We start from the raw sequence: 13,415 nt of genomic DNA, 5'->3' as shown, positions 1-13,415 counted from the left end.
AGAAAAAGAAGATTTAAGGCTCTTGTACTCAGTGATTTACAGTGGTAAGATCTGTAAATGGGACACATGCTGTTTCGGTAAATATTTCCTCTCCTTCACTGCAGGCTTGCAAAAGAGGGAACGCTGACGTAGTGCGCCTCCTGCTGGAGTACGGAGCGGACTGCAACATCATGTCCAAAACCAAGACCGCTGCCATGTACTTCGCCAAGCTGGGCAACAACCTGATGGTGTGCGACCTGATCAAGGACCACGTCAGCATGTGAGTCAAACATTAGAATACTGTAATGATTCCTGGTGTGTCACAAAGCACTATGTAAGGCAGTGCTTCTCAAAGTGTGGTCCGTACCACTGGTGGTCCGTGAGCGCCCCCTAGTGGTCCGTGAGTATATTGGTACAATTTCACATTTGAAATAAATAAATACATTTAAGTTTTCCGCACTCTCGCAGGAATATCTCCGCAATGGAGTGAGGTTAAGTTTCACTTTCGATTGCATGATATAGCCCAGCGCAACACCTTCATCACACATGTTACCACTTGTTTGTACCATTTTCAGGCGATTTGTAATCTGTTCTAGAAAAACGATGTGTTTTTGGATATTTGTGGAGTTAGGTGGTCCGCGAGTGTTTTTTTATTGGTTAAGTGTCCTTGGTATGAAAAAGTTTGAGAAACACTGAAAGGGATAATGTCCCTAATAATAATTATAATATAATAATCCCGCATATTACATGGCCACGTTCTCAACAAAGTAAAGATATGACTCCCAATATTAATTGAAATGCTTTTATGGATTTAGAAAATGTTTTTATTGATTTAAAAAATAGTTGTATGTATTGATTTAAATTGACATGCATCTGCTAAGAAAAATAGTCCGTTGTTACGATTTGAAAAACGTAGCAACGGCAGGAAGGCGGAGCATCGTTGCTTGCTTTAAAAGTAGCACAATTCATTATGTCAAACCTTGGAAAGTATCTAGATATCCCTGCCCTAATGCCAAAGTAATATGTTTTGCCGTTTGGTGTCTATGTCTGGACCGCTGCGTAAAAAGGAGGGTTTCTGCCCGTTACTTCTCCGCTGTTTTCTTGTCGCTCTTGTCAGTTCAAAAACTGTATACAGTTCAATCGAACGGACTTCTTTGTGCAGATGTGAGCGTCCTTAACAATGGTCAATACGTGCTTGACAGCGGTCTGTCTGTTCTGGATTAACAACGTGTCACGTGTTCTGAATTGACCAATCATAATAGAGTATTCAACTAAGCCATGTAATAAATTACTAATAAACACCAGGTAAAACAGGTGTAATGTAACACAGTAGTGCTAAGTCATTACAGCTTTACCCAGAGATGACAAAAGTACACACATCCTTTACTCAAGTAGAAGTACAGATATTTAAAAATACTCTGGTAAAAGTAGAAGTACTGACTAAACTTATTTCCTCAAGTAAAAGTAGAGAAGTATGGGCTTTGAAGTGTACTTAAGTAAAAAGTACCCATAACTAGCAGCTGTTTTAAAGAGTACCTGACCTCCCTTTATATTAATAGAACAATAATGTCATTGTTAGCTAATGAATGTTTCCATGCTGAACAACGGCAACGTTTCCATTGGTCCCTCTTCTTTAGAGAAGACCAGGAAATGACGGATACACGGATCGTGTTCACTTCTTCTTTCGTGTAACGTTAGAGGTCCAACTCGGTGTCGTGTAGCCATGCCCGCATCTCTGGTCCTAGGTCAAAGCGGCCGGCTTCCGAGGCTGGTCTATATAAGGGGCAGATGGTGATTATATGGACAGCGTAAAAAGTATTAAACGGCATTTTCCAAGGTATTAAGAAGGTCCACAGCAACGACAACATAAAACACCCTTTAATTTACTGAAACAACATGTCGGGAAACCCCCTCAAGGTGGCCCCATGCATAGCGTGCCATAAAATGCTGCTTCTTATTTTAAGTTAGTTGCCTTGCTCCGCTCTGTGCGGGGGGGGGGGGGGGTTATCTGCTGGTGGAATACCTGAGAGATATACAGCAGGAGAACACGCCGTCCACCGCAGAGAATAAACAGAAGGGCAACCATGCTCCGGGGTCTTCTTCGCTGCTTTTTGTGTATTTTGTGGCGGCAGCAGCGCCACTTACAGGCCTGGCATATGTACTACAGCGTTTCCAGCATTTCCAGCGGTCTAGTGTGAACGGACACGTTAATGAATCGAATGCGTGTGAACGGAAGACTTTTTTGCGTTTGCGTATGCGTTTTACTGTCTGCGTCCTCGTGGGGCCGGGGTCTAAGCCAAACTATATCCGGTCACAGAGATCTGCTATTTTAAAGTGAGGTCAACACATATCGACCCTAAATATAGTCTATATTAAGAACGAGAAAAGTCTTAACATACATATCGGTTTTTTTAAACATATGACAAATGTGTGAGGGTGATGACGTCAGAGCATCGTCCTATGTGCCGGGCTTAGCCCCGGACAGCCCCAGCCCAGTTTAACCCCATGGTATTTGTGAGGGAGCTCCTATGTGGCATTACCCCGCTGAAGCTCACCAAAGTTTAATATATTTCATAGTTCAAAGTTTTGTCAATTGTTTTGTTTATTGGTCAAATACTGGTTTCTAATGGTTTCTGAGGAGTTTTACTGGAATGAAAGAGCACAGAAGCAACAAAGCAGCATCCTGCATTAACCCTGACCTTCACAGAGAGGTTGAAGTTCATGTGGAGAGGAGGCTTCAGTAGTCTGTCTGCACTCTGTTTAGTTGTGCTATCTTACAATCAATATAGTAAATGTGAGGTAAAGTGTGTCGCCAATGTAACCGGTTAGAACTCGAAGTTGCGATGAGGTCTTAAAATGTATGGAAAAGGTCTTAAAAGGTATTCAATTTGACTTCAGGATTCCTGCATATACCCTGAACATGTAAGAAGGAGAAAGTTCAGGTATTTGTGTTCAAAATGTAAGAAGTCAAAGTAAAAAGTCGTCAGAAAAATAAGTAGTGGAGTAAAGTACTGATACCAGAACAATTTACTTAAGTACAGTAATGAAGTATTTATACTCCACTACTTCCCACCTCTGGCTTTACCAAGTACATTATGTTACAAATGAAATAGAATCCCTTCATTTTGGTGTGTTCATGATGTATTTTGTTTGTAAAGTGACTGTTTGTTTCTGTCTCTCAGGCTGGCCAGTGTAGCGGAGGACGCCATCAGAGCGTACTTTGAGTCTCGCCTGGTGCTGCTGGAGCCCGTCTTCCCTCTCGCCTGCCACCGGCTCTGTGAGGGGCCCGACTTCTCGCTGGAGTTCGGCTTCAAGTCACAGCCACAACAAGAGGGTAAAACACACCCTTTAATTTGGAGGTTATAAAGTGATTTGAAAAGCAAACCACTACCTTCATTTTGAACTGATATTGCGTTTAAGATCAGGTTTTCAGAGAGTTAGTGTGTGTGATTTGTGAGGTAGACCTCCATGGGACCTTATTTTCGTAAAAAGTCAATGGGGAGAGAGAGATTATCTTTCGATCCCGTTTGAATTGTGCCACAAATTACACATGATGTTTGTCAATTTAAAAGATAATTTTGCAAGTAAAAAAAAATAAATGTGTCGTGAAAATGTGAACTAACACTTTTTTTTTGTGTGAAACCGCTGAATGAACTACATCTCTCGTATCACACCACACACCAAGACGGCCGTCACGTTGGCACATCTCACCTCTTTCTTTCAGAATGAGGCGGAAAGTATTAAAAGAGGTGAAAATCACTGCAAGTCTGGGCATGTTGAGAGCTGGACATACACACAAGGGGAGTTAGTCGGTTCCGTGAGAGCCAGCATGCGGGACCGGGACTCTGGGATTTGTAGTCTTTCTACTTGCGTATTTTTCACAGTCTTATATTTCAACAGTTTTACGACAAACTGTAACTTTTTTGACATGGAAATTATTTTTTAAGATTGACAAACATCATATGTGTAATTCATGGCACAATTCAAACGGGATCGAAAGATACGTTTTCGCTCTCCATTGACTTCAATACATACTTTTTCCGAAATAAGGTCCCATGGAGGTCCACCGGAAAAGGAGGGACTTCTGATCTATGATTTCTTCTCAATAGGATAAGACGAGACATCATCTTATTGATTCATCACCCAGCCCTGGGTTGCATTTGACATACTAATTTCTATGCCTCTCTAGACCTCCATCTTCTATCTTTTTTATCCTTACTAAATGTTCCTCTCCCACAATACCTCTGTCCTTCTTCCCCTGCAGGCTCGGGCATCCTCCTCTTCATCTTCCACGCCAACTTCCTGAATGAGATCACGGCGCGGCTCTGCGGACCCTGCAGCGTTCACGCCGTCGTGCTCAACGACAAGTTCCAGCTGCCCATCTTCCTGGTACAGTAGCTGCAGGAGGATCAGAATGACTTACACCTGCACTAACACCTTAGAGCTTTGCATGCATTTAGTTCCCCGTTACTGTAAATTAAGTTATCTTTCCACATTTCTTTATAGGATAGTCACTTCATCTACTCCTTCAGCCCGGCTCCAGGCATCAACAGACTCTTCATTCGTCTGGCAGAGGCGCCAATAGCCAAGGTGACACTCACACAGAGATACAACACACACAATTTGAATCATGCTCATGAAACTGTCTGCTCTCTATAATTGTGTGACAGTCGTAATTACAGAATTTTGATGTACTCTCGAAATCTGCAATAAAGTAAAAATTGAAGAGACAAGTGTCTAAAAGTGTGAGCTTCGTTAGATTAGCGTTCTTGACTAATCAAAGTCCAGGACACGAGATAGAAGCTGTGTATTTAGCCAATTGTTGTAAAAAGATAGTGTATAGAGTGTAATGTCATAGAGAAGTGAATAATGCTCCAGCTGTTATTTGGAGTTTGTTTTATGGACATTGTATATATCATTATTATTATTATGTATAATTCTTAGAGGCTAAAAAGGGCCAAGTCTTATTGGTATGAACAGTTTTTGTTAACTGTTTCTTACATCGTTTTTCTTTCTGCAGGTCAAGCTACTCATCTGTGCGTACAGAGTTCAGCTGCCATAACGCCCCCTCTGGTCACCAACACAATAAAACACACTACTCACACACACACACACACACACACACACACACACACACACACACACACACACACACACACACACAATGGGCAGCAGCTTTGCAGAGCTTGTTGTCTTTCAAAGGAGGAGGAGGAGCTCGTTGGGATCTCGTCACGTGAATTGAAATTAGAAGCTGGCTTTCCTCTGACGTCAGTGTAAATTCCCAAATTGATGACATTTGAATCCTGTCCGCACTACTGCTCCATTTTATCCAACACTGATGATCTCCACAGTTCAAGTAGAGCTTGATAAAAATCCTGTCCATTTGTTGGTGAAATCATCGCTACTCGGTCAGAAACTCCCATCTCTCTCTTTGGAGCAACTCCCCAAAAAAAGAAAGCCCCTCCGCGGGTCGTGCCTTTCCCAGAGTTCTACTTGATGTCAGCGTGGATATGATAGATGTGTGTGTTTGTATAACTAGCCTGTGTGCAGATTGAGAATGTTTGTGGGTGCTTCAAGAGGGGATTTTCCATCACTTTTGTAACATTTTCAATGGACCATGCTTTCCCACTTATGTTTTCACTTTACTAAGGACTTAATTCGGGATATTCACCTGTGGATCAGTGTTGCCCTTGCAGAGGGATTTATCAGTGTCAGTCAAAACTCTATAAAGATTTGTTTTTGCAGAAATAGAACAGCTTTATTCAACACACATTCATTTGTACATTTCTACACCCAAATGTGGTTTTCATTTGATATCATATTTGATGCCAGCCTTAATTTACAACAGCCGTTTGTTTCCCAGTATCCACGACCAGTTTTCCATCAGAGGAGTTTCACATGCTATTATCACAAACACTGACTTACATTTCCTGATCAACATACAATTTATGTACATCCTTAAAATGGGTTGAATCCCCCTTTTGAAGGCCAGTATCTCATTTGCAACCCTTTCCACAGGTGAATCCCCCAGAATGAGGTGATAAGTGTTTTTTTATGAATGAAGAAAGAGTCCTTTTGCCTTCCATGCACAGAGTTCCTGTTTTTATATGTTCTGGTTTGTACATACTTTATATAGGTATATTCATATATACAGTTATTCAAATGTAATCTGATGACTGCTAATGTTTAGTTGTTTTGTATGTGCCCCTGTAGGAGAGGCTTAAGTTATTTAGTTTGTACAGTCAAACGCTATAAGGGCTAAACCTTAGATCAACCACCCTGCTAATAAAAGTTAGGAGTTTTTAATTGGGAAAGCTTGTTGGCAGCCTTTTAGTTTCCGATCATTTGAGACATTTTTACTCTGACGATAATTTTGTCAAAATTTGAACCTAAATCTGAGAATACGTTTTATTTTGAGCGTGATTTATGAACTCATCTTAGGTCAGCATATTGTCTTTAAAAATATTTGAACAATGCTTTTAAACTGTGTCCTCTCTGTCTGCAGTGCTAAATGAACCACTGTGTTTGTCAGAAACACAAAACAGATGAGCCCTGTCGATGCTTTCCTTAATATCAAGAGTTTTCACCTTGTCTTGTCAAAATTAAAAACGTGAAGAAGAAATAAACCCATTTGTACTATTTTTCGTTTTTTACCAACCAACAGCTTGATGCCAACTTTGTACATCTTGGCCTCAGAGTTTATAGTCCATAGATTGAAATGGCGTGCTTCCTGTTCTGTGGTGTTGTCTCAATGAAAACTTAAATGTAAGAAAAATAACTACTGAAGTTACAGCTAGCAGAGACAATGTTGACGCCTGTAATCAATGCTGTTTCAATAATGTAATGCAGATAAACATGTACGATTTTTTTTACGTTTACCTTCTAGTATAAAACTCCGAATGTATTATGAATAAAGGGCAGCCAGTTGACATACACATACCAGCACATCATCCAGGTGGCTATAGTTTGATACTTTAATACCCTAACTTTGTATCACTGCAACCTGTTGTTATATCTTTCTATTCATATTATTCTCATATTTCTCTATAGAGATGCCTACCTCGTGTTTACCCAACGTCACAGCTCAATGTAATCTTAACAAGCATATGGATGCTCCAGAAACCTGAGCTGTATAAGAAATAACAACAGCCATTCATCTGCCATTGTTATTGTTTTTTGGTTTAAAGAAAAATTATCAATATGAAAGTGCATCATTTTCCTTTTTTCCTGCACTTTAAACTGCTATCCTTTGCTTTTGGATGCTTATTGATTTACCCAATGCATGGAAATGAATAGAAGCCAGTGGACCCCGGGAAGAATAGCCAGTGCTCATGCTAGTGCTAATAGGGATCTTAATAAAGAAAAGACAGAAAGTTACTCGTGGGAGGAAAATCCATAACTAAATCTAAAGCTTTCAAACACACAATATAATATAACATACAGGACTTGTAGCTGAGATAACACTTGTTAAACAATTGCTCGTTTAAAAGCAATGTGAACAGTTTTATGAGAACAAGTGGAGACAACCATACTACTATTTTAGCCAATCCTTCATCACTCCTTAACATACTCAACCGTCTCGCTTTTAGAATATGCTGTACACACATTTTACTTCTACAAATATCCGGCTGTGAATGACCCTGCAAATGGACATGTGAGAAAGGTTGATGAAAATGTTGTTTGTACAGAATACTGCAGCCATTTGAGAAACCGGCTCGAGATACACTTTTTGTTATATTCCATGGAATGCTCTTAACATCCCGATAGCAATGCCTTTGACAAAACATCCATACAAATATGTCATTTGTGGAAGCCGTAGTACTGTAAAAAGCACGACCAATGATCTGAGCCGGCCCGGCTAAAGTAACTGGATGGCCTACCTGCCTGTCAGCCTTCCATCTGTGCACACACTTATCTCGTGCCCTCATTGGTCATGTGCGCGTTCGTGTGTGTTGGAGGAGGGGCTTTGTAAGGAAGTTGCAGATTGTTTCCGGTTGTGTAATTTCAAATTCTAGCTCACTCGAGCTGGTTTCTCCAAAATCACCTACCCCACATTTAAGGATGTGTTTTATCCTAAATAAAAACGTGTATATACATTTCAAGACTGGTTTCTCTGCCTGCAACAATTCATCATGTGGTAGGGGGAGAAGGGGGTAAATTGAGCCAGTGGGTAAATTGAGCCACCCCCTGTAACCAGGCAACGCCTTACAGTTGTAATCACGTGACCAGAAATTATGTAAACTCCTCCCATTTCTCATTGCCTGTGAAAGAGAGATGCTCATTGTGGTCTGGTAAGTAAACATTTTTACAAAAAAACGTTTTTTGCTTGTCAAAGTAAATGTTCTAGATGTCAGCTATATCGGCTGTCATGTATCCAGGTTTAAACACATATATTGTATATGTTGGTGTGTTGGCAGCGTATTAAACCATGTGAATCATTAAGCTAAAGATGACTCTGAATTGTAATGCTAGGCTATTTTCTCTAAAATGGTGGCTATGGGGTAAAGTGAACCATGGGCCTTGGGGTAAGTTGAACCAGTTGTTCAATGGAGAAATGAATGAAAGTAGGCCAAGTTGATAATAAGAGCTCATGGCTACATTTAAAGTTGAATTTACCCTGTGTTTGATTGGTAAGATGAAATTGTATCACCATTTGTACGATTACTTTTCCTTTTAACATGTTAAAAAAAATCAATCAATTCAATCGAAATTTATATTAAAAATATTTGAAAAACTAAACTTTTATTTGGTTTATTATTTATTGTTTAAAGTTAGATTTTGAGTAGGTATGCCCAGGTTTGAACAGTGGTTCAATTTACCCCTGACCTGGATCAACTTACCCCTAACCCGGGGCAAGTTGAGCCACAAGACCTGCACTTTTTTTGAAGAAGTCATATTTTCACTGTCCTTGATCAAATATGAATTCTTATCATTGCCATTGATAGGAGACATCCTGAATTATAGGTGTGTGTTTTCATTTTTACTATGTGTCATTTCTCCTTGCTTAAGGACAGCATAACTAAAAAATGGCTCAATTTACCCCACTCTCCCCTAAGTATTTCATCCAGGTGGTAAAAATAGGAACAAATTAGAAGATGTACAGCATGTAACTTTGATGCACCTTTTGGAAAAGCTATCGCCCATTTAATCATATCTTTAGGATTATATAGTATTTCAGGAAAAGCTGTCAAAACCACTTTTATCGCCAGGTCTGAAATATGAACTCTTACTTTATAAGAACGCGCTGAGCTTCAGAATAAAATATGTAGGCCGACAATAATAAAAAGTAATAACAACTTGGCCTTTATTACTTGTCGTTGTTTCTTTGTATGCCACTTTAACTTCTACTAACTGTCAGTAGTAATTTACTCCAATATAAATATCTGACGGCTTTAATTACACGAAACTATACGGTTGGTGTTTCAATCCATGACATGCATTTGATGTCACACACTGAACATACATTTTGATATCTCAAAGGAAGAGTCTACATCATAGATATTCTTGGAGACTAAATACTGTACTGTTTAAAAGGTGCCAAGGAAGCACTTGAGTAAATACTTATTTGCTTTATCCTCTCTGCAAAAGTGTTGGCCTTGTATTTAAGATAAGATCCATATCATCTATTGCAGGAAATGCTTGTGCAGCAGTTGCAGCAGGACCACAAGATGAATACAAAACAAACCCAGTTCATATTCAAATATGACTAAACAATGTCCGGGTAAACACGCAATAAAGAGTACATAGTGTATAGGCTACATAAAGCTACAGTAAAGAGGCAGACAGATGTATTGAACAAGGGAAACGATACTGCGCGTTGCTGTGTTGCGCACATCAGCGCATGACATTAAATGAGGTCAGTGAACGCCTCACACATACAAACACACAATTATTTAATGAACGCTATGTAGATCTATACTTTACGGCTGCGTGTAATAAAGGAACAGTCTGCATTACTTCCTTAATTGAGTTCCAGTGTCACAAACGTTGTACATGTTAGTTGCCTTTGCGCATGTGGGAACATTGAAGAGTCGGATATTTGTGCAGAAGATCTGGCAACCCGATTGTTATCAGGATAATTTGGAAATAAATCCGTCCAATCCTCCTCCTGCCATCAGTCTGGTGAGTTTGGAGATATTTGTGCGGTTTATTCAGTCTATAATGTGGGGTTGAAGAGATGGAAATAACCCCTGAAGTGAATCGATCTGCACGTTTCACTTATGCCGGTCGGTACCTTGAACGCACCTGATCCGCCATATTAAAACGTGATCACTTCTTCGGATTTTGTGCACAAAAACACCAAATTAACCCATCATAGTGTTTGTTTTGTATCAAATGTAACCTGTTTTGCTCGGTATACATTGGCTATTTTAATAATAAAGGTATTTTAACATCCTTTGGCATCCCCCTTTTTCAACAGAGATTTATAATGATGCTTTTCAGGGATTATCAATTATGTTATATGTCGTGTTGGGTTTTCTCCTGCATGTCTGGATGGAATTACATAAGGAAAGGCGATGTTTTACGGACAGAACTGAGAACATGAACTCTCTCAACCCGGATCCTTCCTGCTGATTGGACCAAGTGTACTTCAATGCAGCCTGTTTGAAAAAAAAGGGATCTGAACCTTTTATTATCAAAGTATGCCATTTCCCAGCAGATATGGTGTCAGTTTACACGGGTTACATGATCTGTATCGATAAGGGTAAATCATCTTAATGGAACCAACCCTCCTGATTGCCCCTCATGCGCATGCGTGACGAAAATAAAATTAAGGAATAGGAATGGATGACGTCGGAGAGGATATATTATGAGGGAGGTGTCACTCTTTGTTTAATTCCCATTTCCATAAACGTGAGCATATATGCAAGATTTAAAGCATCATAAATTGTGTTTTTGGGAATAAATGTATTTAACTGCACTGATGAAAAGTATTCAGATATTTAATGGAAGTAAAGGTAGTAAAAAATGATTTGTAGAAAAACATTGGTGCTTGTAAAGTAGTAGCTTCATAAAGGTAAAACACAACACTGAAGGCAGGCCGGAGTCTGAGGGTCGAAGGGTGCGGGACGGGATGTAAGGGTGGAGGAGATCTGTGAGGTACTGAGGGGAGAGGGCATTGCAGGGACTTGCGGGTGACGAGGAGTATAGAATAAAATGGAAATATTTGAGTAAAGTACAACTAGGCTGTATGTATGAACATTTCAGTCATGTAGCTGATGGATAGATAGATAGAGATAGATACTTTATTGGGAAATTATTTACAGAAGAAGCCTCAGTGTGTTCAGACATAAAATAAAAATACTTAAAAAGTGGAATATAGAATTAACAACCCAAAATGTAAAGAAAAAATATTATATCAAATATAAATAGTATACAAAATATGGATAAAAAATACTGCAGTTAGTAGCAGTCATTATTATTAGGGAATCCCTTTTACATGTAAACATGCTCTCTTAACGCCGGCCTCGCACGTAACGCCTTCTTGACGTAGTGACTCATCTCCTTAACACACGATCTTTGGACGGAAAGTGGAAAGTTCTCCGTTCTGCGCATGCGCTCCCCGGGATTAATGTCAAGGCACAAAAGTGGCGCTACACCGTTTCCAGCTCTACTCCGGTAAGAGAATTTCACAGACGTTTTTCTTACCCCAGTTTTACGCCTAATTAGTCAAAGTTTGGGGAACTTGTGCGGGCCTTTAGTCGGGGGTCCAGGGCCTCATCTGGGAGTCAAACCGGGGCGAGGAGACACACTAAAGTGAAGAATTAACAGTTTATTCTAACAGATTTTCTCCCAGGCTGCTGTGTGTGTGTTCTGCAGCCGCCTCTAGTCTCCAGTATTGTTCATTTAGCTCCCTAATGGCGGACGGCAGGCAGTGCTGTTTTCCATTGGGGGGGGAGGGGGGGTAAAGGGAGGGGAGTTAGCTGGGGGGGGGGGGGAATGCAATGTGGTTATGAAATTACCGGGTTTACACCGGGTCACGGTTGAATCTAAACCCTTGTAAACACGATGCAGGTTTTTTTTGTGCGCCTCGTTGTTTACCACCACACCGCATGACACAAATGAGTGCAGTTCATGTGATGCGTAATGCAAAGCGCGCCCCTGGTGGTGGTGGCTATATTTGCCACTGATTGCGCCAGGGTGGGCTCGGTTGGTGCAAGGGGCAACTTCCAATTAAAAGCCCGGCGTCACAGGTATCATACAAATCGGGTTTTTTATTCGGTTTTCCGGCCTGTTTTGGTGGAATGCACGACTAGGAATAATACACTGGATAAAAAGGAGGGGTGCCACACGTTTCCCAACCTTTAGATTAGCATTATGTGTAAGCTTTGCAGAGTGTAACACTATTTTGTATCTGAGGGGAATCAATTGTGATTATTTCTAGTGGTATTGCAACAATGGCGCAGTCTGTGCCTGCTCTCCTCTCCTCGTTGCGCCGCTAATCCAATGGCTGTTTGCGCCAGGAAGGGCAGGGGAGGAACCACGTTTCTCCTGGATCCCAACTCCGAATCCAACCTACCCCCCTCATTCACCTGGGTTATTTATGGAAGAGTTGCGCAGCTCAGGTAGTTCTGTTTCTTATTATTAAAGTTGTGGACCTGCTTTCTGTACTTGGTTAAATATGATTGCTGGAGAAAAAGGGGAATGATAGTGAACGCCTGGACCGGATTATGTGCTGTTGTGTTCCTCGTCATGGAGCTGTGTTAATAACCAAGGGCACAGCCAGGGGGGACTGAACCGGGCCCCTGAAACTGGGTACAGACTGTCCTTCAATGCTGATTGTCTAACATTTCCTATTAGGGCTCATCAGCTGCAGGATAGGGAGGGTTTAGTTTGCATTAATCTGCCAGGTAACCAGACTGTTTGTAGCCCATCAGCTGGGGGATGTTCTGGTGGCTGCATTACGCATCATATCTCAGTGACATAAGCCTTATATAATAATCTCACTCGTTTTTTGGTTGAAAATGCTATTAGTCGGATGTTATCTGCGCAACTGGCGCAAACCGCTGCATGCCTGCACCTCGTGACCTGCTTTGGGGAAAATGATGTGCGCAAACTGACAGCATTGGAGAGGATGTGAGGTGATGATGTGGCGCAGATTTTGGCACGATGGAAGCAGTCCTCCCCCCAGCCCCAGCCTCTCTCTGGCCACCTGGTGTTGACGTTAGAGCAGCAAGGTTGCATGTAAGAGCTCATTAAATGAATACTGGACCCTCGTTTCTCTCGTCCACGTGAATGCAGGCTCATAGCTCTGCGTTGCAGTCTGATCTGAGTCTAGACCAGGCTATTTCCCCCCCTCAGTGCACTACTGAGTTTCCCTGTGATGTTATATTATCAGATGCTTTTATGTCGCAGCTTTACTTGGAGAAGGGGGTGCCTTTGGGTCCTCTCTCTATATTTTGACACCAGTTAACCCCACACACAGAGAGCCAGTT

General features: G+C 41.0%; 2 protein-coding genes across 2 annotated transcripts in view; both read left to right on the top strand.

Annotated features, from left to right (window-relative positions):
• The window catches only part of mphosph8 (M-phase phosphoprotein 8), a 28,709-nt gene extending 22,091 nt beyond the window's left edge, over nucleotides 1-6,618 (top strand). Inside the window, 5 exon segments of the mRNA XM_034201447.1 lie at nucleotides 105-259; nucleotides 3,162-3,313; nucleotides 4,244-4,368; nucleotides 4,486-4,569; nucleotides 5,000-6,618. Coding sequence (XP_034057338.1) covers nucleotides 105-259; nucleotides 3,162-3,313; nucleotides 4,244-4,368; nucleotides 4,486-4,569; nucleotides 5,000-5,041 — 558 coding nt within the window. The 3' untranslated portion in view covers nucleotides 5,042-6,618.
• A 5,746-nt stretch (nucleotides 6,619-12,364) lies between these two features.
• The window catches only part of zmym2 (zinc finger, MYM-type 2), a 41,650-nt gene continuing 40,599 nt past the window's right edge, over nucleotides 12,365-13,415 (top strand). Inside the window, exon 1 of the mRNA XM_034201451.1 lies at nucleotides 12,365-12,545. The gene's annotated coding sequence lies outside the window, so the exon portion shown is untranslated. The remainder of the gene's footprint in view (nucleotides 12,546-13,415) is intronic.

The sequence above is a fragment of the Gymnodraco acuticeps genome, unplaced genomic scaffold (genome assembly GCF_902827175.1).
Source record: "Gymnodraco acuticeps unplaced genomic scaffold, fGymAcu1.1, whole genome shotgun sequence".
Lineage (NCBI taxonomy): Eukaryota > Metazoa > Chordata > Actinopteri > Perciformes > Bathydraconidae > Gymnodraco > Gymnodraco acuticeps.
This window is presented reverse-complemented; position numbering and strand designations above follow the sequence as displayed.